Here is a 27,707-nt window from a genome sequence, read left to right on the forward strand (position 1 = left end):
TGAAAATCTCGGGAGCTTCGCTCCATTTCCGCGTCCGATTTCCTGTCTTTCCTTCCCCAAAAATGTTGAACTTGACCCGTTTCAGAGGCATCGCGTGTAGAAAATAGAACCGGCGCGTAAGGGCCGCGACATTCTGCTCCTGAGACGCGGCCGACTCGCACTGCTGACGGCTGCCGACGGCTCCGGTGGAAAAGGTTTTGTTGACCACAGCGGTTCCTATCAGCAGCTATGACGTGCTGTTGCAGTAACGTGCTGCTGACGGCTCCGGTGGAAAAGGTTTTGTTGACCACAGCGGTTCCTATAAGCAGCTATGACGTGCTGCTGCAGTAACGTGCTGCTGACAGCTCCGGTGGAAAAGGTTTTGTTGACCACAGCGGTTCCTATCAGCAGCTATGACGTGCTGTTGCAGTAACGTGCTGCTGACGGCTCCGGTGGAAAAGGTTTTGTTGACCACAGCGGTTCCTATCAGCAGCTATGACGTGCTGCTGCAGTAACGTGCTGCTGACGGCTCCGGTGGAAAAGGTTTTGTTGACCACAGCGGTTCCTATCAGCAGCTATGACGTGCTCAGCGCCGGCGCTCCGCACACGCACACCACGCACAGCGCGTAGGGCACCACGCCGGGGAAGGGGCACCAAACGCAAGCTTATGAAATATAATATATATATATATGATAAAGACAGATTTCAATTAGAAGATGTGCCAAAGCAAGTTAACAGCATGTTTACAGAGAGAAAACAATACAAAAAGGAAAGGAGATGGACCGTGTCCACTTTTCACTCTCTGTCCGGACGTCCGGACTGGGGGTTCTTATATTGATGAAAATGTCCGGCGTTTCATCCAGGAGCAGGGATGGGGGAGCTGGATATCCTACACATCCAGGGGACCCGGAAGAAAGTTTTCTACCTATATTACATCATTTATGGACTCTTTTGAGCAGAGAACACAGAGAGCGTCACAGCGCTGCGTTGTTGCGCAGCGATTCAGGCTGCTGCTTCCAGCGCACGGTCCATTCTCAAAGTGGCGCAGGCAAAAAACTATAATTAACCCACAATCATTCATGTCCGCTCATGTTCTCGACTTTCTGTCTTATTTGTGCCTGGCGCTCTGCTACTGCAGAGCTCATCACCTGTGTTGCGGTGATTTCACCTCACTGACGCAGCATCGAAACGCGCTCTCCGCTTTGCGGTCAGGAGATCCCTTTGATCTGCTCAAAAGTAACTGATGAGGTGAAAAAGTAAGAATCCAGGCAGCAGATTTTCTGGAGAGTTTAGAGGAGATGCAGGAAGATGAGAGACAGACAGGACAGGAAATAGTTAAATAAAAACAAGAAAACAAAACAAAGTGTTGAAAAGTAAAATGTAGGTAGATTTATCTCCACTACACATTTTTACCTGTATAAAACAATAAGTTATACACATGCCATATTTATACATTTGATACAATTCAGATCACCTTCAAAACTCAGTCACACACCCAGGGCCGTTTCAAGACATTTTGGGGGCCAAGGCAAAATAACCCCCCCCCCCCCCCCCCCCCCCCCCCACACACACACACACACAAAATATCAATCCTACTTTTTGGAAAATGATAAGCAGTTTGTGCATACAAGAGAATTAAAGAAAATTTAAGGTGAAGCGCTTGCACATACTGTGTTATTGTGTTGTTTTTTCTGTATGTGTGTGTGTGTGTGTGTGTGGGGGGGGGGGGGGCACCACGAAGCCTTTGTGCTTAGGGCACCAAAATAGCTAGCAACAGCCCTGGACGTGCTGCTGCAGTAACGTGCTGCTGACAGCTCCGGTGGAAAAGGTTTTGTTGACCATAGCGGTTCCTATCAGCAGCTATGACGTGCTGCTGCAGTAACGTGCTGCTGACGGCTCCGGTGGAAAAGGTTTTGTTGACCACAGCGGTTCCTATAAGAAGCTATGACGTGCTGCTGCAGTAACGTGCTGCTGACGGCTCCGGTGGAAAGAAGGGGTCAGCTTACGTTGTGTCCTAGGAACGTTCAGGAGCAACTGGTCAGATGACCTGAGCCACCGAGAGGAGGAGTGAATGTGCAATAGCTCAGAGAGGTAGGGCGGGGCAAGACCGTTTAAAGACTTAAAAACAAATAGAAGAAGTTTAAAATGAACCCTAAAATGGACAGGCAGCCAGTGCAGTGAAGATAAAACAGGAGTGACGTGTTCACTCCTCCCGGTACCAGTTAAAAGTCGAGTAGCAGCATTTTGCAACCGTTGAAGTCGAGACAGTGAGGACTGGCTCATACCAAAGTACAAAGAGTTACAGTAATCCAGACGAGTTGTAATAAAAGCATAGATTAGTTTTAAAACCTCTCTAGTTAAAATGTGCTTTACCTTTGCCAACTGTCTCAGATGAAAGAAGCTGGATTTGACAACAGCACTTATCTGACTGTCCAACCTAAAATCACTGTCCATTTTAAAACCAGAGTTGGTCACTGTTGGCTTTCTGTGCAGTGCCAGTCCATAGGAGTGGGCCTGCTGGAGGTACCAGTACCAAAGACAATTATCTCTGTCTTTTTCTCATAAAATTTAAAAAAGTTAAAAGCCATCCAAGATTTTACCTCATCCAAACAAACCGCTAGAGATTTTATACTGCAGCCATTCTTTTGTTTTAGTGGGAGATACATCTGTGTATCGTCTGCATAGCAATGGAAGGCAATTTTGTACTTCCTAAAAATGGACCCTAGACACACCAGATACAAACTAAAAAGTAAAGTGTTGAGCCCTGAGGAACCCCACATGACAATGGAGCAGACTAAGAGTGGAAACTGTTTAAATTGATACAGTAACTTCTCTGTGCCAGATATGATCTGAACCACTCCATGACAGTGCCACAAATCCCGACACATTGCTCCAAGCGTGACATTAAAATATTATGGTCCACTGTGTCGAAAGCAGCGGTCAAGTCTAAGAACTAAAATCACAGAATCTCTGTGGCAAGAAGGATGTCATTAAAAACTCTCAACAGAGCAGATTCCGTGCTGTGAAGATACTTAAAACCCGACTGAAAAATATCCAAAACATTTTTATCATCTAAAAAAGATTTTAACTGGCTGTAAACGACTTTCTCAAGGATTTTAGCTCTCAGATTCTTAAGCTCTTGCTACAAAACAGCTAGCTTACATTCCATCATTTCATTCATTGTTGGTTATTTTGAACAACCATCATTTTATTCATACTTTGTCATGTATAATAATAACAACAATATAACAATAATAATAGAAATATCGAATTAAGTTCATCTTTTAAAAACTATATCCTTGACTCTGTCTGAATTTATATGAAGTGTGTGTTCCCTGAATCGTCCAAAGAACCCAAGGTAATATTAAATCAAATAATCAAAGACCAATCAGATTGATAAATCATATTTAAATAGAATGTCACATGTTATTGGTCATTTAACAAAAATGTAGCAACAATCCACAACGCTACAGCTGCATGAGGATTGTTAAAATGAAATAATTCACCTGAGCCAGACAGGAAGTAAGACGTGGTTCAGCATTAAGGAGATAAAAATTTCATGAAATATTTGTAATTTAATAATCAGTTGTACATTGTCCTTTTGGGGAATCATCAACACACTTGACTTAGAGGGTACACGTGGTCCAAGAAAAGGATTGGGGGTCAAAAAGTTTGGGAACCACTGAGAACTCCTGAGCTAAGCTAGTTCATGTTTAACTGTGACAGAAACACATAAGTAATTATTTAAAACTACTTACTTTTTATCTCCCTCATCTGCTGACTTGACATGGGAAGTAGGTACGACTCCCTCTGTCAGAAGAAGTTTAAAGTAACAGTGAGCAGTTTCCTGCTCCTCCACCCTACTGGTTGAAAGTGGAATAACATCTGTCATAAACATCCTTGCTGTAGCTTTTGCTAACAATGAGATAAGAAGTTTATGTTGCGTGTGAGCTGATTTTAGTAGCTGACCAACATGAACCACACCAACCTAACCGTTCAGCAGAACTGAGGCAAAAGCAGTCTGCCTCAAAGTGGTTCACACACACAGAAAGACTTGCTGATTGTTGTTGGGTTGGGCCATCGAACATGAAGGTAGTGTTAGCTGTAGCTCTGTGTCTTTGTCCATCCATCCTTTGTCTTCTGTTTATTGTCTGTGGGGCGATGCTTCTTACATTCGCCATAACTCACAGCAATCTGGAGATAAAGAATTAACAAAATTATGAAAATCTTCTTTTACCAGTTGAGAAAATGATAATTGATTGCTTGGCCTCCTACAAAACTGGAAACGTAGACATCAGCATTGGTGCTGTCATACCCTCAGACTACACTGATATACAGACACATCTTTTCACCCTCAGCCTATCTTTGGTGTCTCATTTCCAATGCCAATTCCACCTGCAGGTGGATCACTGACTTCCTGACGGACCGAAGGCAGTGCGTGCGGCTGGGGAAGAATGTTTCCACCACTCAGACTATTAGCACAGGATCTCCACAGGGCTGTGTACTTTCTCCTCTGCTCTTCTTCCTGTACACAAACTGCTGCACCTCGAGCCATGACTCCGTTAAACTGATCAAGTTTGCGGACGACACCACCCTCATCGGGCTCATCTCTGACGGTGATGAGTCCGCCTGTAGGAGGGAGGTGGAACGGCTGGTGTACTGGTGCAGCAACAACAACCTGGAGCTCAATGCTCAGAAGACAGTGGAGATGATTGTTGACTTCAGGAAAGTCACAGCCCCATCTCTCCCCCTCGTCCTGACGGACACCCCCGTCACCACTGTGGACTCCTTCTGCTTCCTCGGAACCACCATCACACATGACCTTAGGTGGGAGCCATCCATCAGCTCCCTGATCAAAAAGGCCCAGCAGAGGATGTACTTTCTGCGGCAGTTGAAAAAGGCCAAGCTGCCGGCCCAGATGATGGTGCAGTTTTACACGGCCATCATTGAGTCCATCCTCACCTCCTCCATCGCTTTGTGGTACGCTGGAGCCACAGTGAGGGACAAACATAGACTGCAGCGCATTGTGCACTCTGCTGAGAAGGTGATTGGCTGCAGCCTTCCATCTCTCCAGGACCTGTACGTCTCCAGGACTCGGGGGCATGCAGGTCGGATAGCAGCTGACCCTTCTCACCCGGGTCACAGACTTTTTGAGCCGCTTCCCTCAGGCAGGAGGTTACGGTCCATCCAGACCAGAACCTCCCGGCAAAAGAACAGCTTCTTTCCATCTGCCGTTAGACTTGTGAATAGCTTATGAACACACAACCATGCTCGTCTTCTGTACTCGACACAACGTCACGTTATCGGCCATGTTACCATTACCTGCCATTTTTTATAGCTGAAAGTTTTATTCTGTTTTATTCTATTTTTAATCTTATTATTCATGTTATATGTAGCACATTAGTACCAAAGCAAGTTCCTAGTTTGTGAATTGTTTGTTCACTGACAATGGCAATAAACCTATTCTGATTCTGATTCAACCCAACTCGTCCCAACCTATCAACTTAAATAATTTGCCCTTGCTGCCTCGATTTATCAAGTTATGTCAGGTCAGGTCAGGCAGATGAACAAGATTCAAACAGTCAGATTTGCATAATGTTTACCTTTTAAATTTGACTTTTTTAACCCTCCCACTGTCTTTATGGGTGACCCCGCGAGAAAAGTTGACCATTGAGCAGGATTGATGGTTTATCCCTTGAGGTCCATGTGGCAGAGGTGAGGTGGTGCTCACCCCTGCCGCATGGACCCAAGCGATAAACCATCAACCCTGCTCAATGGTCAACTTTCCTTGCGGGGTCATACCCATTAGAACAGTGGGAGGGTTAATTGAATCAACCAGAAATGAAACTCTGTCATTTTTGACGTTAGTTATTGGATAAACCCTCTGGATAAATGGCAGCTACTTCAGGTCCCTCCGTCAATGGTGCAGTGTCTCTTTTTGAAACATGGGACTGTTTTGTTGATAATCTTCATTTCTTGTGTTGTCCATCTCTACAGTTATCCAGTTTGGCATGGTGACTCTGTTCGTGGCCTCCTTTCCTCTGGCTCCTCTCTTTGCTTTGCTGAATAACATCATCGAAATTCGTCTGGATGCCAAGAAGTTTGTTATGGAGCTACGTAGGCCAATAGCAGCCAAAGCAAAAGACATTGGTATGTTTCCTATATTCCTTACTATATTAGATGTTTTAAAAAGCAGGTGCTTAGATGGGTCATGTGATCTACTGTAGCTCCTCTGTGAAACAGAACAGCAGACACCAACCAGAACTTTTTACTGTTATGATCTGTAGTTGTATTTTTATACACTACAATTAGATCTAAATATTATAATCAGAAGTGGTTGTTTTTATCATCAGGGAGTTTACTTAAACACTCTGTGTTGACTGAGAGACAAGAAAAGAGAGAGTTGGGATCGTTTAAGAATCTTTAATTTCTATAATTATAAATTCTTACAATCTACCAGGACTATCTCAATGATGGATGCATATGGATTTGGATGGTTCGTGTTGGTGTGTGTGTGTGTGTGTGTGTGTGTGTGTTGTTCAGAATCTCTAGGCTGACGTAGCGAATCTGGTTGTTATGACTAGGCTACCATGAGGCTTCAGAAGCTGATGACATGAGCCGCCAATTTGTGCCGTGACTACGTACCTATGGGGTCTCCCGCGGTCAGATCAGGAGTGTCAGGTCCTAGAACCCCCCTTGGTGCTGGGCTGATGAAACAGTGGTGCAGCACGACAAACCAGTCTACGGATAGCTCCGGTAGTAGTAGCAGATCTCGGCGGGTTCAGCTCTTATTGTGAAGGAACCGTCGTCTTGTTGTTCAAACGACAGAAATCTCCAGCTTGACAGTTCTCAGCTTAAAATAGGAAAGTACAGCTGGCCAGCCTGTAACTTTCTTAATGATGACGATGGAAATCCTTAGGACCTCCAATTGAACAGAACTGAGGTTAAAATGGAACTGAGTATAAAATGGCGTTGCCTTGTTTTATATCCCCTAATTGTTTACACATCTTAGTAAACCGGATTGGACAACTTTCATTAAACAACCCAGATTCTGCCCTAAGACAGACGAAAGTTCTGATTGGTTGAAAACAATGTGTCATGCGTTTCCATGGTAATGTAGATCAGTCTGTCTGGTGCAGTCCTGTTTATTCATTAAACACATAACTCATGACATCTTTATTTCACAGATCATTCACCTGATTATTAATGATCAACATATGCTTTGATTAGCTTATCACAAATAAAGTACTTTGATTAATTAATGGAAAGCGTTCTTTTTCTCTTCTTCTGTCTCTTCTCCTGGAATGTAAACATACTGAAACAAGCGTCCGACCTTGGCGATGTTACTGTGTGAAGGGGCAGCTGTTAAGGGCAGACAATTATAATATTCATAACGCTACATTACCTTCCAGTTTTTCTTTACAAATCAAGGTTAAACAAGTACAGTCTCAAATGTTTCATCCTTTTACTACTATAAATTGTAAATTCATCCATCCATCCATCCATCAATCCATCCATCCATCCATCCATTTTCCTCTACTTATCCGAGGTCGGGTTATGGGGGCAGCAACCTAAGCAGGGAGGCACAGACTTCCCTCTCCTCAGCCATTTGCGTCAGCTCCTCCGTGGAAATCCCAAGATGTTCCCTGGCCAGCCGTGAGACATAGTTCTTGCAGCATTTCCTGTCTTCCTTTAGATTGATTGAACAACTTTGTTGATGGAAGTGCTCGTGGAACCGGTACCGGGTCCGTCAGGTTCAAATTGTGTGACCCATAAGAATGGTCATTTGACATCCCCTAGTCTTGATACATTAGCTGCATCTGAAAAATGACTTGCAAAAATGTGTCTACTAGTAGCTTGTCATGTAGCCCAATATAAACCTAAAACACACATTGCAGTCTGTGGGGTAGAGGGTGCTGTAGCCAGCATCATGAACCTCTAAGGTTCATCTAATGGTGCCTAAACATTAGCGTCAGCACGGCCCCAAAAGGTATCGAACGGCACCAGAATTTGGTTTCACACGCAGGTCAGATTTGCGTTTTCGGTGCAGAGGTGACTCTTTTTCTTAGACCTTCTCCCTAGCGGTCAGACTGGGACCGGCTCTTGGAGAGTACAGACGCTTTTTTACTCCTCTCCTCCCTATCTTATCCCAAGGCTCTTTGTCTGTCTTTAGGTGTACGGCGCTTCTGCATTTTTTCTGGAAACTGGAAATTATTAAAAATGGACCTGGTCAGTTGGTCTCTCAACGCGATTGACAAAATTTTTTCAACGAAGAGAACAAGAGAATGGGCTCCCGGATGCCCCTCTGGGACAGATCCAGCTGGGTATATCATGGACTCCTGGAAACAATGGAACCTGATTTGCCTCTCCCAACTGTCTGTAGAGGATTCTGAAGACATCTGGATATTCGTGGTGTTGGTGTCAGGTTTCCTGCTTTTTGGCCTGAGTGGTTACCTGGCTTACCGGAAAATTAATGTGCTGTTGAGGAATATTGGCTCAATCCCAGAGCTCAGGGATGGATTACACCGTGCTGTGAACACACAAACTCATATAACTGTCGAGATGCGTCGTAAGCTTGGAACTTTGGCTGAGATTCAGACACCGGCACAGGAGGTGGATTTGATCAAGGAGAAAGTTGACGGATCAGCATGGATTGGGATAGATTAATTACAACATTACTGGATTTAGAGGGGTTGAGGACCAACGGAACTTTAAGACAGAGAGGAAATTATCTCTGTCTGGCCCCAAAACAAGTTCTTATCTGAATCTGGTGCCCTTGATCCTGTGAGGCTGAAGTGATCTCCCCCCCCCCCCCCCCCCCCCCCCCCCCGAAGACATGTGGAATGCTGCCATCGCCATGGCAACTCTGTCTCCCTATCCCAGCCTGGAAGGGACTGCGACCGGTGAAGGCCGTTGAATCGTTTCCAGGAGTCACTGTGCTTTCTAAACCCAACTACCTCCCTCCCCTGTCCAAACGGAGGTGACGAGTGCTGCTTATCGCGGCTGCATGCACTGACGTGTGGAGAGTCCCAAAACCCTACCTCCCCACCTAGTGGACACTTATGTTGTGTAATGTCTGAAGTCTGTTGCATTTCTGTCTGAGGTGCTTTTTACATAGCAAAGCTGCCCTCCCTGTGGAGGATAACTCTGAAGTGCCTTTTTTTCCCTCCACCTGTCTCAATCCTCATATATAACCCTCTGATCTCTATTAAGGTAGCGCGACTCGGGTTGCGAATGACCACAGTCACCATTTCTTGTCATGTGTCTATGCCTAGGTATGTATGTCTGATCTCAGAGTTGTGTGTATTGAAACTCTAATTTCCCTCTGGGGTTAATAAAGTATCTTTGAATTTGAATTAAATTGAATTTGAGGCGACACTACGGACTGATTGGCCGGCTGAAATTATGCCTACCGCCTTTAATCTGTGAGAAGAATGAGTCAGAGGGGGGTTTCCCGCAGGAAGCTGTTGAGTAAACTTCTGTCTGTTACAAGGAGCTGCCGATCCAGAGCTGCCGTTCAGTGTGGGAACGGGAGAAAAGAATAGCTATGTGTGTGTGTGTGTGTGTGTGTGTGCGTGCGTGCATGTGTGTATGGCACAACATTATGAGAACACTCACAGCAAATTAATAAAATGCAAATGCAAAACACAGCTCGTGTCCGCCTTTTGTTTACCTTATGGAGCGGACTTTCTCGCGAGTATTAAATGCCGCCCACAGGCTTGGGGATTTCCACATTCCTTAGAAGTCCCTTGGATTTATATGTGAACACTACACCGCCCGTACCAGCCCAAACTTACGCCATCCAGCGCGACCAAACCCCGACCGTGCCGGAGCTAATGTGTAAACGCCATAAGTCTCTCTGTAGGCTTCTCCTGTGTGGTAGCTCCACAACCTCTGGTCGCTTTGCTTCTTTTGAACTACAGCTGATTAAAGTCAAGTGTAAGGACCCGTTCTACTGTGCTGTGGTCCATCGTCCATCAGGTCCTTCTGTGTCCTCTTTCGTCCTCTTTGTAGCCACCGAACCCCGCGCGCCTCAGTTTCTGCATCCCCGGCTCCTGCTTGTCATCTGGTTAGTTCTCGTTTTCTTAATGAGAGCACAGCTAGCAATTTTTCTGCTGCTTTTTATCCACCCTGTTCTTCTGATGATGACCCAGATTCAAGACTCAAATTCACACAAGGCCGAAATGAAAAACTGGGACAACGTTGTAAGCCTAACTCAATATTATTGAAAAGTTATGGCAAATGTGCACATTTTCCTTTACAGATATGTTTTGTTGAACCTTTTTTTTATTTGGAAATAACCTTATTTTTGCATAAACACTGAATCTGGAATAAACAAATTACACAGGAGGAAGTCAATTTGAAATAAAACACACATCAGTGGTATTGGTTACGTATGTCTTATTTTAAAAATATTTGTATTCCTTAAAATGTGTATGAATTCAGCGTTTTTGAATTTTAAATCTTTTCAATTTTAAGTATTTCTATTTTGTTTTTGTTGTTCACTCTTTATTAACATTTACTCTCCTTTTTTGCTCCTGTAATGAATGTAATTGCTGCTGTGACCGCACACATTCCCCACTGAGGGACAGCAAAGGGATTTTTTATTCCATTTCTATTCTTTTCTCTCTGTAGCCTTTCCAGTTCCTGTTTTAAAGTCGGATAAATATTTTTTAACAGGCAACAAAAAAAAAGTTATTCTCCTAAATGAAAATGCAATGTCTCCGCTATTAACGCCCATGCTTTGGAGCAGAAAAAGTGCATAAAAACACACAAATTCTAGCTGATTTTGCTCCACTCTCATGCTCACCTGTTCAAGCCAGACACCTGCATCTCTCTCTATCTCTGAGCTGAGGGAGGAGTTCATCAGTGAGGCTCCTGTGTTGTTTTTGCTCATCTTCATCAGACAACAATTTTTGTGTTGCTGAACATATTTAGAGCACATTTAAGCAGCGTGTGTCGGGGAGGACAGAGAAACAGCAGCAGCCACAAACTATGACTTGAGCATGTAAATTCGCTGGAGTTCAGTGCGTCTGGCGGTTAGTGTGCTTTAGGGCTGCAGCTATCGAATATTTTTGTAATCGAGTACTCTATCGAATCTTTTATCGATTAATCAAGTACTCTAATAAATGACCCTTTTGTTTGTAAACCATTATATCAAAAAGCATGTTATAAAACATGAAAGACCTCTTAAAATGAGGAAGCATTTGCCAGTTATTCAAGTTTTATTCAAAATTAGTTTTCAAAACTTCAGCACTTCAACTTTACTTCACAGTAAACAAATGCCTGTGCAAAAAATAAGTATATAACCTGAGACAATTTTCCCCTCGTGCGAAAATCTACTAGCCTGGCAAGCCAGACAAAAACTAGGAGGAGAACTGTTGAAGTAGCGCTGCGAGTGGCTGCAGCCCAAACAGCACCAGAACCGCTCACGGCGTATGCATAAACATGGCTCACTCGCTATTTCCCTATTAACACACGTCCGTTTTAATTTCTACACTTTTTTTCACACAATAACAAGGATTGTCGAGAAAGCATGTTTGGATATGTCAAATTATACTGATCACAATACATTTATTTACTTTCTTTTGTTTTCCTCTCATAAATACCTGTGTTCTCCTGCAGCAATCTCGAGGGACAACAGACATCAATAGCAACACAATAAAAAGTCTGACATGTTGTGTAAAAACTGCTATTTTTAGCACATTTTAGGTCCGACATGTTGCTACCAGACGCACAGTGTGAGCTGAAACTGAGTGCTACAAATGAAAAAAATCGCACAGTGTCTGTAGAATATAGAGCGGACCTCCGAGTCTGCTTGCAGAGGAAAATGGATGGATGGATGGATGCAGCAGCATCGAGGATATGGTGTTGTGGTAGGCTAAATCCATTTTACAGTATTTACACTAGAAAATGGTCCTACACCTTTGACATTTTCTGTCTTTTTTGCACTCCACCGGGGTCCACATTGTCCCCCATGGCTTAAGAGAAAGTTAAGTTATATTCGCTACTCGCGTGTGCATGCAGTGCAGTGTGTGTGTGCGTCACTTATTTCGTTCCGGGTGAAACATGACCCCAGGCAATTGCAAAGCCATGAATTTATTTAACATGAGTTAAACGAAGCCTTAAGGCAGAGAATTTGACTCTAGGCTTTTTTGTACTTGAATTAATAGAGGTACTCGAGGAATCGTTTCAGCCCTAGTGCACTTTCTATTTCCGCCGCGGCCAGCAAACAGGTTACTGAGCTGTTAAAATCTCCATTTCTGGGCTTCAAATTTGACAAAAAGCTTAGTAAACTTGGCACTGAGTAAAATGTGTGTTTTCAGTTTGCCCCAGACTGAGAAGGGTAACGCTGCAGACGCCGATACTATTAGCACGGACACTATGGAGCTCCAGAAGTTGATGTCCCTTCTCCCGGCATGCAACAGTTCAAATCGAACGGCGCCATCTTGGCAGGCAGTTAGACTATTTGTTATTGTCAGAAAACTCAATCAAATGGGAAATATAGTAGATTCCTGTGGTGCCCCAGAATGCCAGAATAAACTCAGACAAGATAAGGGAAGAGCCTTCTACAGTATTCCCCAAGATCCGGAACGCTGCAAATGTTGGATCATCGCAATGAAACGCGCTAGCCTCCAGGCTAAAATGAAACTGTGGGATCCTGAGAGTAAAGGTTTTTGCTTATGCAGCAACCACTTCATATCAAGTACTTAAACCAACGTTTCTTCAACTGTATATGGTATTTATTTTAAATGCTTTTATTACGATTCTTAGTGGGCTTCCTGAACTTATTTTGGCGTGGCTTTTTTCTGTCTTACTCATAGCAACAAGTAAACATCACGTAAAACGTTGCCTCGTGATTTCTGCATGCTGCTGTTTACGTGTTTTATGATGACAGCAATTAACCGGCTGAGCTGTATTTCATTTTTAAGCAATGGTTGATCGATTGTCAGATCAAACAGACATAACTTTGCAACGGGCTGTTGCTAATGGTATCAAAAATCTCTACTTACCCTCTCGGTGACAACAGCGCTGTCCTTTGCAGGAAGAATCCAGATCTGGATGCCGACAACAAACCCTGATTGAGTCCATTTGTATCCCTCCAGGCTTTTATATGCTCTTAGCGATGCTCCGGAGTAGGACGAGGGAAAATTATCAAGGAAATTATAAATGTCAGGGTCTCTCAAATCCGGTAAGAGGTCCGCTCCGACAGCTTCTGGCGTTTTAAAAAGTATCCCAGGGGCATGGCAAGGGTTGGAAATGTTGAGTCTATTTAATTTCTGACTATATAAAACGATTTCTTCGGTTTTAAAGTGTGAAGTAAACTCCGACGGAGTAAAATCCAAGCTGATCCTGTTCATTTTGTTTACCTTTTTTGCCTGCCAACTTGGCGTCTTCTCTCTGAGAGTCACATGACGTCCGGAGCTCTATAGTCTGTAAACAGAAAGGAAGGGAGCTTCGACTGAAGCGTTGACACCGTAAAGCACCATGGGATTTGTAGTCTTTGCAGTAAAATGAGCCTGCAGGCCACTCTTGTTCAGGGGGAATGAACTCAATCTTAGACCTAATGAATCAATTTTACAAATTTATATGAAATCGATCCAAAATTGATTGAATAGATTTTTTACCCAGCCTATCCTAGATAGCTTTACTCCTATTTTTTTGCCTGAGCTAACCAAACCAGTTAACTCTATAAAGACCTCTGCATGCCTCCTCGACATCTTTGTTTAAAAGTGCTTTTCAATTGTTGGCTCTTCCTTCTTCCATCTCAGGAACGTTGCCTACAAGATCCCAATTAGTATTTTTATTTTTTGTGCTGTTTCTCGAAGAAGCAGCGGGAACTACTCTGTTGCTTGTGATCACAGCCGGCAGGCAGCAAGGAGGAGGAGGCAGGGCAAGGTGGTTGCAGCATACGTTACTGAGTTAAAATTAGAAAGGTAGCAGTGGATATGATGCTATTTGGTTCACATGTTTCAATAGCATTAAGATAGATGAGTGTTGACGATCTTGGCAGGTTTCCCCCAGTGCTCATTAGCCTGGCGGCCCGCCAGGTTTTCCTCCCCCCGCCAGGCTAAGTGTCACTTACTTATGTAAAATTGATTGTTTTGCATGTCTGATTTTAACTGCATCTAATACTGTATTACGGTATGAGCGCAACAGCTACAACTTAAGATCGATGTGAGCAGCGTGAGAGGTCGGGTGTTTTCAATCTGAACCCTTAAAATCTCCAGCAGGCTACGCTGCACTATTGACGTGTTACTGCGCTGTGCTAACAACTTAGTGACATGACATGTCTCTGAGAAAGCGTAAAAACACGTTGGACACTTCTTCTGAAGCGGAAAAATAAAACTTCTTCTTAAGCAGAGCACGACTTTGCCTTTTATGAATTCTTATCTAATTGTAGGGTTAATGAACTACATATCTAGGAATTAAAGGCTGTTGCTATCAGCTCATGTTTTAATTCCTAAGAAGATCAAACAAATTAACAAATGAAATTTACATGTATATATATATATATATATATATATATATAATAGATATAAATATATATATATATAATAGATATAAATATATATATATATATATATAATAGATATAAATTCATAAACCAACTTGCTTGGTCTATGTTAATCAAAAGATTATAATATTTATTTTTAAAGATTTAATAGCAAAAGTTATTTGTTAATTCAAAAGATCTAAAGATCTTTGCTTGTTCAGTGATCAATATACACCCACTCTGTGTTTATTTCATGAAAGAGTCAAGTTTAAAAAGGTTAAGAAATTTATTATGTAATGATTTAATTTACATCTAATTTAATGAACCATAAGATATGAGATTCCATAGAAAATATTAAATCAATCTTATGGATCTTTGGATAACTTAAACCAGAAGATTGGAACTTTTTATTGCAGGGATTATGTAACCGCTTCGTATTAACTGAGAGACAAGAGAAGAGTGAGTCACCTTTAAAACATTTACGATTTATTTCTAAACAATTTTAAACAAGACTAACTCTAAACTCTTAAGTGATGAATGGATCTTGGTGTGAATGAGACATGAGATGGATGGTGTATGTGTGAGTTATGTTGTCATCAGAACTCTCGTATCTAGAGAAGCAAATCTCAGTGGGAAGTGATATTTTGCTCTTAAGCTATGATCGGAGATTCATAAACACATGAGCCGCCATTTTGTCGCTCCACACATACCCTTAGGATGAGACCTCCGTACAGATCCAGAATGCCAGGTCCTCAGACCCCCCTTTTGGTACCGGAGTTGATGAAACTGTGTAGCGTAGTTAACTACATACTAGAATCAACACTGTTTGCTATCAGCTTTGTTAGTTTCTGAGAAAAGATCCAAACAAGTTAACAATGAAGATTTTATCATATATATATATATATATATTTATATATAGGATATTATATATTCGATGGAAGTTCATCTGCCAACGAGCTTGGTCTATTTTTAATCCAAATATGAATGTTTAATTTAAGATAATTAAATTTAATAGCAAAAGTTTATTTATTTAATCAGAAGTTTAAAGGAATCTTTGCTTTTTCAATAACCAGAAATATACACCATTCTGTGTTTCATTTCAAAGAAGAGTCAAGTTTTAAAAGTTAAGAATTTATTACTAACTCTTAAAAAAATGACAATTTGAAACGACAGATTAGAAATGACAATTTTTAACAGACAATTTGATATTATAATTTGTTTTAAAAGCAAACCTGTGACTGAATGGAAGCTAAAATGAAAATGCGAGTTTTTGGATGCGTGAATGAATATCAGAAGGTCTCGTTCAGCGAGAGAAGCGTTTCTGGGTGGAAAGTTGTTTTGCAGCTAACTGATGTTTATTAGAAGAAACAGCATACAGACGCCATCTGTCAAAAGTGTCTACCTCACCCAGTATCAGGAGACCCTCTTCTGGATCCGATATGTCAGGTGGAGATGGTGTCCTCCAGGCACGAGGTTGGTAGAAGGACCTTAGTGCGACCAAATCGGTCCTGAGATGTCTCTGTGAGTCACTCGACTGGTGAAACTATTTGCATCTCAAAATCAATAACTCTGAAGGAGTTTTGCGTCAGTTGGTTACAGTGCGTTTATTCAGAGCAATTCTATCGGCGTGACAGACTGCTTAGTAGAGATTCGGGCAGCCGTCCCTCTTCTCCTGGTATGGTTCAAGAACTGAACTTTTTGCTGCTGGATTTGGTTTTAATAAAACCCTCAGAACACGCCCTCTCAGCGTCAGAAAGCTTGGTCATGAGGTAAAGACGTGATGGTTTTACCCTTTACCCTGGATCCCTTCTGAATGAGGCTGGTTAACATGCATGATGACCTTCTGGTTTACTGAACACACATTACACATTATCAACGATTTTTATTATTATACCCAAAGCATAATAAGTCATTCCAGTATTTAAAATACATTTATACTGAATCAAGAGATTATTTAGGATGGTTGTAATAACAGTAATAAAGTCAAGAGTTTATTAAAATTAGTATTTAAAATTATTATTGTGGAACTTGAAGTGTCCTTCATCTTGGGACGGAACAGCAGCAGATAAAGATGGTTTCAGCAGACATCACGGCTCCTGGCGTGGTTAATCTGTGGGGCAAAGTTACAGTCGACCCAGCTTGACCCAGCTGGGAAAATGTGACCTTTGTCACAAATTAGAGGCCATTCATGACGCTACAACAGCGTCAGCAGTACGACAGACTAGTCTTTGGATTGTCTCCAGGTAAAAAGCGACAGTTGGTTGACAGCGTCAGATGGACCCTGAGGGTCAGTGAGTTCAGCTTTTATTCTGAAAGGAACCGTTGCTTGTTTGGTAAAGTGCAACACATGTTAACCAACTTGTCGGTTCTTTGCTTAAAAAGGAAGTCCGGGTGGCCGGTCCGATACTTCTCTTAGAATGCGGTGAACTGAACTAAGATAGCATGAGGACTGGTTTTATTAATCTGGATGTTTTGATTTACGGTCGAATCAAAGTTTGACAGATTTATAAACACCACAGAGACTATGCCACGCTTCAGAAAGGAAGGTTCAGATTGGATGAGAAAGATAAATGTGTCATATGACTTAAAACCTTACGTGAATCAGTATGTCTAGTGGAAACATTTAGTTATACTACTTATTATAACTGACTAATCATAACATTGTCATTTCACAGATTGGTTCACATCTTATTATTGGACTAACACTTTGATTAGCTTTATTAAAAATAGAAAGAGTTCGTCTTCTTTCTTCTCTTGAGCTGGAAAGGAAGCATTTTTAGAAGCAAATGCATGACCTTGAGGCAGTCTCATGCAGATTAGTTCTGTGTCAGAGACATCTGAGGAGAGAGGGTAAATAACCTTCAGTGGAACAGCTCCGTCATCACGTTACAATTACTAAACAATTTAAAACATGACAATTTAAAAGACAATTTATAAAAGCTTTGGTATTAAAAAGACCTTGGTATTAAAAACAACCCTGTGTTTGGATGAATCTAAGGTGGTGTGTTTTGTTTGCGGGTGAATGCGTGTATCAGAACGTGTATCTTGGAGAGAGGACGCGTTCTGGGTGGAAAAGAATTTGGTTTTTCAGTAAGCTAAGTTGTTCTTATTTAAGAGCATTCAGACGCAATCTGTGTTCTACCTCACCATCAGGCGACCCTCGTCGTGGATCTGGACATCAGAGGAGGATGTTGAACAGCCTCAGGGTACTGGGTCCGGTAGGGAAGACCGATGGTACCAACTTGTTCCGGTCCTAGAGATGCCGCAGGCACACAGGTGGAATTGGTTTGCGTCTGCAGATTCTTAAGGAATCTTGTAGCATCAGCTTTGTTCTGCAGGTGTCGTTTTGTTGTGTCGGAGCAATTTTGCCAGCGTGACAGAAATCGCTTTGTTGGTTAAAGAGAGTGTTGGGCGGCCATCCCAACTTCTCTAGAACTTACTCGCAACTGACGAGAGTTCTGTTTTAAAAGATGGCTTTAATCATTTCTAACGAATCAGGTTTTGACATGTAGAAGGAATGAAGGAACAAACCCTCAGAAACACGTCTCCCTGAAGATAGAACGTTCTGGTGTTATGGGAAAAAAATCATGCGAGTGCAGTTACCTTTAACTTAGTTACTGTGACCTGTGAGAGCTAAGTGCACATGATTCTTGTCATAGTTAAACATTACTGATTATCATAAATAATTATTAACCAAAGAATAATGATTAATTTCAGTAATTAAACACAGTTATAATGAACCTTGATGATTAGCAGTAAAAAGAGTTTATTTAAATGAATTTTTTAAATCTTGAAATGTCCTCTTCTTGCTGTGGATGGAATAGCAGTCAGATAAACAAACAGCTGCATAGATTAAAGGACTGGTAGCAGACTTAAGTCTCCTGTGAGGGACTCTATTGCAGATTGAAGTAGTAGCCAGGGCAAGGTGACCCAGGCTGTGTATCTGACCTGTGAGTCTTAAAATCAAGCCATTACGTGATGTTACATAATAAAATAATGATGACCACATTTTATTTTAATTATTAAATATGAATTAATAAATAATTTGGCCAATGGTTACATCAAGAACATTCTAGATAGATAGATCATTCAGTTAAAAACTTTTTGACGTTATAAATATTATAGAACAAAACTGAGTTGAATGAGTCTTGAGTTAAATGTTTGCATTTAATGAGTAATGAGCAGAAAAAATGCTGCACCAAGTGTTTTACAAAATAAGTTGAAAGCAAAGTTATTAATCCTCTCTTTTTCTTTTCTTTCTGCAAATCCAAAAATGAAACTATTCTTGACTCAAAATTGTGATACGATTCATAGCATGAGTTTTTTGATCTGTTGCTCCACTAATAATCAGTCACTCTGAGTTTTCAATCAGGCTGAACATGAAAATATGCTTCTACACCTATCTCCTGCATTAGCTTCTGATAGAAAACAGTTAGATACTAGGATTAGAAAATCTTGACAGATCTAAAATGAAAAAAGAAATAAATGCGTGCGCGGTTCGTGGGCCGCCTATTGAGTGCCGCTGATCTAGAATGATGGGTCAGGTTGAAGTTGGGAGAGGCAGAGATAAAGCTGAGGGAGAGATGCTAGATCTAACATTTTTGACTTTGTCCACAAAGAAAGACAACGTTTTTACAGTCTGCAACAGAGTGGATGGAGGCTGTAGGAGAGGGAGGAGAGACAATGCTGCTGATGGTGTTAAACAGCACCTTGGGGTTCCCTTTGCTCTGGGACGCCAGGTTGGAGAAATAGGCAACCCTCGCGTCTAACTGCATAGGTAATGGATGTCAGAGGATCCTTTAGATGCGCTCAGTTTTTCTGCATTGGCGCTTCAGGCTGCAAATTCTGTCGGTACGCCAGAGATCAGGTTCACTGCAGAAACTGATCTGGTTCTGACAGGACAGATGTAGTCCAGAATGGAGAGGCAGTGCTCATTAAACTGAGAAGTTAAGTAATCTGGGTCATCATCAGAAGAACAGGGTGGATCAAAAGCAGCAGAAAAATTGCTAGCTTTGCTCTCATTAAGAAAACAAGAACTACAGACGACGAGCAGGAGATGGGGACGCAGGAACTGACAAGTTAAAGAAAGTGCAATGGTGATTGGAAATATAAAGTCATCAGGACAAACACTCAGCATTTAGACCCAGGGTAAAAACAGTAAGTCCAGAGTGGTCCCCCTGGAACACAAAGCCAGACACATGCTGAGTAAAGCTGAAGAAGTCCATGAGGCTGGAGAAAGTCATGGAAAAATGGCCTGAGTCATCATCAACGTGAATGTTAAAATACCAACAATCACCAGTCTGGACAGTTGCACAGTGCAGGATAAAATGTCATTAAACTCCTGAAGAAAAGAACTATTTGGACCAGGCGGACGATAAACAGTAAAATGGGTCCTTTCACCCAACTTTAATCAGCTGCAGTACAAAAGAAGCAAAGAGACCAGAGGTTGTAGAGCTACATGGAAGATGTTTTCTAAAAACAACAGCTAGGCCTCCACCTCGACCAAAACCCCAGGGCTGGCTAAGGAAAATATAACCACTCAGGCAGAGTTTAATCATTCCAGATTAATGAGATATTTGCTGCCAAACTAGTCAGAAACAGAAAATCCATGTTTTTAGAGAGAATTAGAATGACCTATTGTTAATGGAGTGAATATTTAATAGAGCAATGCAGAGTGAGGTGGAGGAATCAGAAACTACAGAAAAAGCTCAAGTTACGCCAGGAACACACCTGACGCAGAGGCGCGACAAAGCGCCGCGGAACAACACCGCACCCTTGTTAACCTACGCTCTCAGTCTCATCAGCTACGAAGCGCCACAAAGGCTAGCACCGTGCAGCGTTCGTTTCAGCGTGAGCTCTAATTTTTTCACGAGCCATGGATGAGCCGCATCAATTCTGGCAGTTAGTCAAACCAAAGCAGAAGAAGCAGGCCATTAAATTTAACAAAATAAAAGAAAACTTTCAAGATAAAACAGTGATTGATGGATATGATCATTTTGGTGTATCTAAACAGACTAGAAGGATTTAATAAATTTGAATACAAACAAATACACAGCAGCAGGATCAGCACAGTTTCCGATATCAACAAACAGGGCAAACTGGTTACACACACACGTACGCACACACACACACACACACACGCACACACCCTGCGGAGAAACACTGCGTCTCCATAATTCTAAATTCAGTTTTTCCGCAAAAGATGAATTAAGGAAATGTGAATACAAACAAATAAGTTTAATTCAAAGGTAAAATAGTATTGTAAGAAAATGCTAGGTTATTTACTTAACCATTTAAAAAGGAACTGGTGTACAAAACAGCAGCAGGATCAGCGCAGATTCTGACAACAATAAGCGGGGTAAACTGGTTACTCACACACACACACACACACAGCCAGGGCATGAGGGTGGGGTCTTGGGGTTTGGAAAATAGTAGGCGTGAGCAGAAGCGCTTGTTGAAAATTCTCACCTGATGTGAAAAGGGGAGGAGTGTTTTACAAAATAAGTAAAACATATAATGTCGTGTTTGGAAAAATCCGTCTTTTAGTCTTAGTTTTTCCCACACTCCAAACCACACCTAATAAGCCTACTACTCCCAACTCAAGTTTCTGATCTGGAGAAGGTTCTTGAATGAGAAGCGAAACAACTTCAAGGGAATTTCGTGAGGAATTTCGTGAGCAATCCACTTCGCAGCGCTTCGCAGCTGGTGTGTTCTGGGCATTATTGGACGTAGGTTAGCATCAGCATTTGGTTCCGGGCCAGCACGCTGTGCACATACACAAATAATGAGGTAAATCCTCGTCTCGTCTTGGGTGATCGCTGACAAACGGAAAGACAAGTCTGGCGATCATAGATGGAAGCCGGGACACTACCAAAAAGGATTGCCAACAGAAGCTAGGCGGAAAGGAAAAGGTTAGAGGAAAGTTTGAAAAAGTGGCTAAACCAAGCACAGGCCATCTTTTTTCTGACCCAAAAGCGGGAAATCTACGTCGCACTGTCATGTGATATCTATGGACTCAACCATTTTTACTCACAACGGGGAAGGCTGTTATTGGTTTAGTATCCAGGAAACAGCAGAGAACGTCTCAGCTAGTAGAAGCCAACAGTTAGCATTAGCAGCTCCACCACACAGCAGAAATTCTCCAAGATTGTGTTATTTGTGGAGATGAAACATCAACGTTGCAGTGCAAACAGAGTCAGTAGATTTGTGTTCTTGTTTTCTAATCCAAGGTGAGATGTCCAAATATCAGGAAACAAGAGATCAAAACCTGTTTTCTAAAGCTCAGCTCTTAGCTGGCTCACTTCTAGCTCCTGAAACCGGTGTATCAGAGCCTTTCCCTCCCAGAATACAACTTACAAGGCATTAATTTTGACTGGAGACCACTGCTAATGTATTAAAATGTGAATAAAGTGGATCTTTAACAGGCACCCAACAAATCCCAACAGTTCACTGTTTTGGCTACATGTCTCAAGGCGTGAGTTTCTGTTTAACTGCCCAGGGACACAAGTCAAGGCTTTATGTGTTGGAAAGAATAAACCGGGGGCCTCCTCCTTATGTTCAAAGTTGGTTTTCATGTTTCACATGAAACATGAGGCTTATTTCAGCACTCTCTCAAACTACCTTTCTTCCATGTCAAAAATGAGTCCGTTTTTGTCTTCAAATGAGTGACCGTTGTCATTGAGGTGTAGATGGACTTTTGAATCTTGACCTTAAGTGTTGTTTCTTCTGTGTTGTGCCATCCTTTTTTATAGCTGCTTTTTGCAATTCTCAGATGTAGAAGTCTGAGCATTGTGTTGGGGTGTTTTGTTCTTGGGGTGAACCCGTTTCTGAGAGTGTTACCAAGTTTAAAAGGCACTATAATGTCGTGTTTGGAAAAATCCGTCTTTTAGTCTTAGTTTTTCCCACACTCCAAACCACACCTAATAAGCCTACTACTCCCAACTCAAGTTTCTGATCTGGAGAAGCTTCTTGAATGAGAAGCGAAACAACTTCAAGGGAAACAAGGAAATTCGTTTCCACTTAAACCTTGAGGATTATCATGCCCTGGACGACTGAGAATGAAACAACCTGGAGGTTAGAAAAGGAGGACCTCATCAAGATCACTAACGACCTACTCATTGCTGCTGATTCTGGTTTAATCTCTATTCTTATTCTCCTCGATCTGAGTGCGGCCTTTGACACCATTTCTCATCCCATCCTCCTCAATAGACTCTCTTCCTTAGGCATCACTCACACACCCCTCCGCTGGTTTCAATCTTACCTTACTGGCCGCACTCAGTTCATCCAGTTAAAATCCTTTACCTCAGAACCCTCCCCAGTCAAGTCAGGTGTGCCCCAGGCTCTGTCCTGGGGCCCCTCCTCTTCATAGTATATCTCCTCCCTATCGGCAAAATCTTCCGCAAATTTAATATCCTGTTTCACTGCTTTGCAGATGACACCCAGCTCTATATTTCCAGTAAGCCCAACTCAACTCTCCCACCATCCTCCCTTACACTCTGCCTCTCTGAAATCAAATCATGGTTCACCTCTAATTTCCTCAAACTCAACGGCAATAAAACTGAACTTCTTCTAGTTGGCACTAACTCCACCCTCTCAACATCTGACAGCTTTTCTTTAACTATTGGCAGCACCATAGTCTCCCCCTCACCTCACGTCAAGAGTCTGGGTGTCATTCTCGACAGCTCACTTTCTTTTCAGGCTCACATTAATAACTTAATTCGGTCAGCATACTTCCATCTACGTTCCATAAACCGTCTCCGTCCCTCACTGACCCCTCACACTGCCGCCATTCTCGTCCACAGCCTCGTCACCTCCCGTATCGACTATTGCAATTCACTTCTTTATGGTCTCCCCAACAAACTCCTTCGTAAACTGCAACTGGTCCAGAATTCAGCAGCACGTATTATCACCAGAACCCCTTCATTTCACCACATCACGCCGGTTCTCCAGCAGCTTCACTGGCTCCCAGTTAAATTCAGGTCCATCTTCAAAATTCTCCTTCATACCTTCAAAGCAATCCACAACCTCTCTCCTCCATATATCTCAGACCTTATAAGTATTCACACCCCGTCCCGTTCACTCAGATCTTCTTCTTCCATCCATCTTGCGGTTCCTTCTGCCCGTCTCGCTACCATGGGGAGCAGAGCTTTCAGCCGCTCTGCTCCTCGACTCTGGAACTCACTTCCCCCAGACATCAGGAACGTCGACAGTTTTACCCTTTTCAAAACAAAACTCAAAACACATATGTTAAAATCTGCCTACAACCTCTGATTTTATTCAACTGTTTCTCTCTTTGTTTTTTCTTCTTTGGGTTTTATTATTGTTTTATTTTATTTTATTACGTGTTTTGTGTAAAGTGACCTTGGGTGTCCTGAAAGGCGCTTTTAAATAAAATGTATTATTATTATTATTATTATTATAAAAGGAGGAACTTTCCAACTGCCAAACCCGACCATTCCTCTGATGCAGAGGATGCTTCTGCCACCTAGAGGTTGGTGTTGACTTGTTTCATTAGCTCTTCTACCTTTTTGCAGGGATTTGGTACAACCTTCTGAGAGGTCTCAGCAAGGTAGCGGTCATTGTTAACGTAAGTCTGATTTACTTTTATCACTTCATATTTATCATGACTGTCTTGTAGTTATTTCTGTGTTTTTGAATTGATTGTTGAAGCAAAACTAGAGCATGGACATCTACAGATGTTCTGGTTGTCTCAACGAAGATACCTTTTCTCATCTGCACAGATGCGTTTGAGTAAAGAGAAATTATTATGTGGATTAATTGGAAACAAACTTGATGGATGGTTCTCTTCTCCAGGCTTTTGTCATTGCCTTCACCTCGGACTTCATCCCTCGGCTAGTCTACCAGTACGCGTACAGCCCTGATAGTACCATGCATGGCTTTGTAAATCACACTCTGTCATATTTCAACGTCAGTGACTTTCAGAAGGGTACTGCTCCCCTCGAGCCAATGCACCTACACTACAAGGTGCAGATCTGCAGGTAAGAGATCCCTTTGAGGGACTTGGGGAAAGAGTGGAGCCATGGAAGCACTTTGGATAAATGAAAGATTTAATTGTGATTTGGAGAGCCTATTGATTTACATTCTTATGTGTCTTTGCAGGTATAAAGACTACAGAGAGCCTCCATGGTCCAGTACTCCTTATGACCTGTCCAAAGAGTTCTGGGCCATTCTCGCTGTGCGCCTTGCCTTTGTTATAGTGTTTCAGGTGTGGAACAACTCACACTCCTCAGACAGGAAGACCACTGACCCAGTAACATTTCATCATGTTGAAATACATTCAATGCTTCATAATGTTTCAGAGCAGGAAGGCTTAAATGGCCTGAAGGTTCTTTGTTTTAAACCGTGTATTTACTTGATTACAATTAGGGCTGCACGATATTAGAAAAAACTGCGATATTCGATAACAGTGTTTAATATTGCGATATCGATATTACTCACGATAAATGAACAAATACTAAAGTATGCAGTGTTGATGTCGTCTGGCGTGTGATGTCTGCTCTGGGTTCAAAGCAAACAAAAACTAATGCATGAATTCCATTACAACATAACATTTTATTGCAAAAATATGCAGCTGCACCTGCTACTGTATTAGCAGCAAAACAACAAACTGCATGCATGCAGTTTCTCAGTGACTTTAAAACATCACCTCCACCATAAAACTTTTTCTGATGCTCCAAATACAGAAAAACATCCCTTACCAGGGTTTTTGAATAAATAAAAAAAATCTGAAAATAAGTTTAAATGTTAAATAATAGTTAACATCACTTAAATGCAACAGCAAATTCTCTTATTGCTACTGAACATTTTCTCCACTTATGTGGTTATGATATAAGGCTGGTGCTGCAATTGGGAAGTGATCTGTGCTGGGCCAAACTAGGAGAAAATTAAGATTATCTGAGGGAAAGAGAAAAACGATAGTCTTACCTTTCAGAAGAGGAACTGGCAAAAACTACATGGAAAATATGTGAAAACCTTTGTTTTTAACCCCAAATTGAACAAGTTTACCTAGATCTTAAAAAGCAGCTCAGATGATGAAACTGTAACTATGATTCTGATAACAAGCTAACTAATTGAACTAGCTCCTCTAAGATAACCGGCTAGCAGAGCTTCTGACTGACAGTTTATGTGCAGCAGCAAATCAACTATCCTGATTAACGAGGTTATAAACGCTCATGAATGAAAAATCACTTTGATGTGTGGGGAACTTTTCCAGGCCCTCTTTAGCAGGTTGGGACTGGGAGGAGAGTGCTGTAGCCTTTTAGCTGGAAGCTAACCGGAGCCCGGGGCTAACGTCACCACCCAGTGGAACACTAGCGACATGAAGGTGGGTTAGTTCACTGGCACGTGTCGGAGTCAGCCCGGTAAAAATGATTAACGACACAGAGTGGGCTCACGTTCACGTTTGAAAGCAGCGCTGATTCCAGAAACCTCAGTACAAAGTGCGTTCGTTGCTCTGAGCCACAATGGCGAACAAGGGAACAGCGCCACTAACTCAGTTCGGGTGTTGCTTTCCATCCTAAGGGTCTACGTAGGGGGCGGGCGTATTATGTAAACGGACCCATCTGATTGGCCGCATATCAGAAGGGCTACATTTGATTGGTCAAATAATACTTCCGTGTAAAAAACAGAGCTGGTTTACAAAAAGTTGATGTATGACATGGATGGAAATGTTTGAAGCAAATATTTATTGCTGTTTTTGCCGTGTTGTGCCATGGGCCTATCGCACGTCCTGTTATCCCGATGACGATAATTTTTCAATATATTGTGCAGCCCTAATTACCATTTTATTGTAAGTTAAAGTATAATAAACTGCATAAGCAGGCTGAAACCAGCTCATTACCATTAGGTGCTGAATTCTCTTTAGGTCTGTTACAAACTCAGGGTAGAAACCAATTTTTGGATTCCTTGTCCAACTCTTTAAAAGGGTAGTGTTTTTTTAAAACAGCTCTAAAGGACCCAGCAAACATGGCAGTTTGAGGGCTCAAACTGCCATGGGCTGTGTCTCTGCATGTGGGGACAGGGCAAACCCACGCTTACCTCGGAGTTCCCCCACAAGGATATTTTGTATGGTTGCATGAATGGGGCCCATTTATGTTTTCACATGTGGGTTCTTATTAATTTTAGTTAAGGGCAACCCACAGATTCATCTCATGCTGAGCCCTTGTAAGGTGCTCTGGACCATCCCAATGGATGATTGCACATGTGCATTAACGTTGACTATTTCAGTGGACACACCACAGTGGGATCTGCCCAAAAATGACCCACAGTGGCCTCATGAGTATCAGCCCATTTGGGGAATCCAGGGATCCGCCCAGGTAAAATCCCTTGGTGTGATTCATGTGGACACCCACACAGTGGATTCTGCCCAAAAACTACCCACAGTGGCCCCTTAGTGTCAGCCCAACATCTACCCACAGTGTGAGTGTTTTTTGAGTGAGGCAAACTGGGCAGAGTGCTGTATTCTTTGTATAGACTCACACCAACCACCAATGTAGGGTGTCCACAAAAATTACCCGATTTAACTGGGCAGTCTGTTGGATTCCCCATTTTGGCTAACACCCATGGGGAGATTGTGGGTAGTTTTGGGGCACATAACACTATAAAAAATTTGGGCGGATACTACTGTGGGATGCCCACAGAAATCACACTGAGGGATTAAACTGGGCAGACTGCTGTATTCCTCATAACACTGTGAGGTGCCCTCAGAAATCTACATGAAGGTTTAAGCTTGGCAGACTGCTGGATTTCCCGTATTTGCTCTCACCCATGGGGCCACTGTGGGTAGTTTTGGGGTGGATACTACTGTGGGTTGCCCAAAGTAATAAACACTGTTAACACATCATAGTGCATACATCCATTGGGTTGGCAAAGAGCCCCTTACAAGAGTTCAGCATGGGCAGATGTGTCTGTGGGTTGCCCAAAGGGGCTCACATGGGAAAATACAGATCCTTGTGTGTACACATGCAATTTCCCCATTGAGGGACAAATAAAGGTGTTCTTATCTTTTCTTAGCTCTGGGGTAAGTGTGGGTTTTCCCTGCTTATTCTACCCCACACACAGCCCACTGTGGGTCCTAACAAGCATGTTTGCTGGGTGTCTTTGCAGTTCATTTTAATTCAGTGTAAATTCTTGTCCCTTGGACGATAATATAAAGATCCAAAAATGATTGCAGGTTTTTTAATTTAACATACATGACACAAGTTCTCTAAAT

At 42.2% G+C, this 27,707-nt stretch overlaps 1 protein-coding gene across 5 annotated transcripts in view; it reads left to right on the top strand.

Annotated features, from left to right (window-relative positions):
* The window catches only part of ano1a (anoctamin 1, calcium activated chloride channel a), a 287,143-nt gene that overhangs the window by 245,023 nt on the left and 14,413 nt on the right, over positions 1-27,707 (top strand). For all 5 annotated transcript variants that reach the window (XM_070554713.1, XM_070554715.1, XM_070554711.1 and 2 more), the window contains 4 exons: positions 5,977-6,129; positions 24,010-24,062; positions 24,290-24,474; positions 24,596-24,701. In XM_070554713.1, coding sequence (XP_070410814.1) covers positions 5,977-6,129; positions 24,010-24,062; positions 24,290-24,474; positions 24,596-24,701 — 497 coding nt within the window. The remainder of the gene's footprint in view (positions 1-5,976; positions 6,130-24,009; positions 24,063-24,289; positions 24,475-24,595; positions 24,702-27,707) is intronic.

Source organism: Nothobranchius furzeri, chromosome 9 (assembly GCF_043380555.1).
Source record: "Nothobranchius furzeri strain GRZ-AD chromosome 9, NfurGRZ-RIMD1, whole genome shotgun sequence".
In the NCBI taxonomy this organism is placed as follows: domain Eukaryota; kingdom Metazoa; phylum Chordata; class Actinopteri; order Cyprinodontiformes; family Nothobranchiidae; genus Nothobranchius; species Nothobranchius furzeri.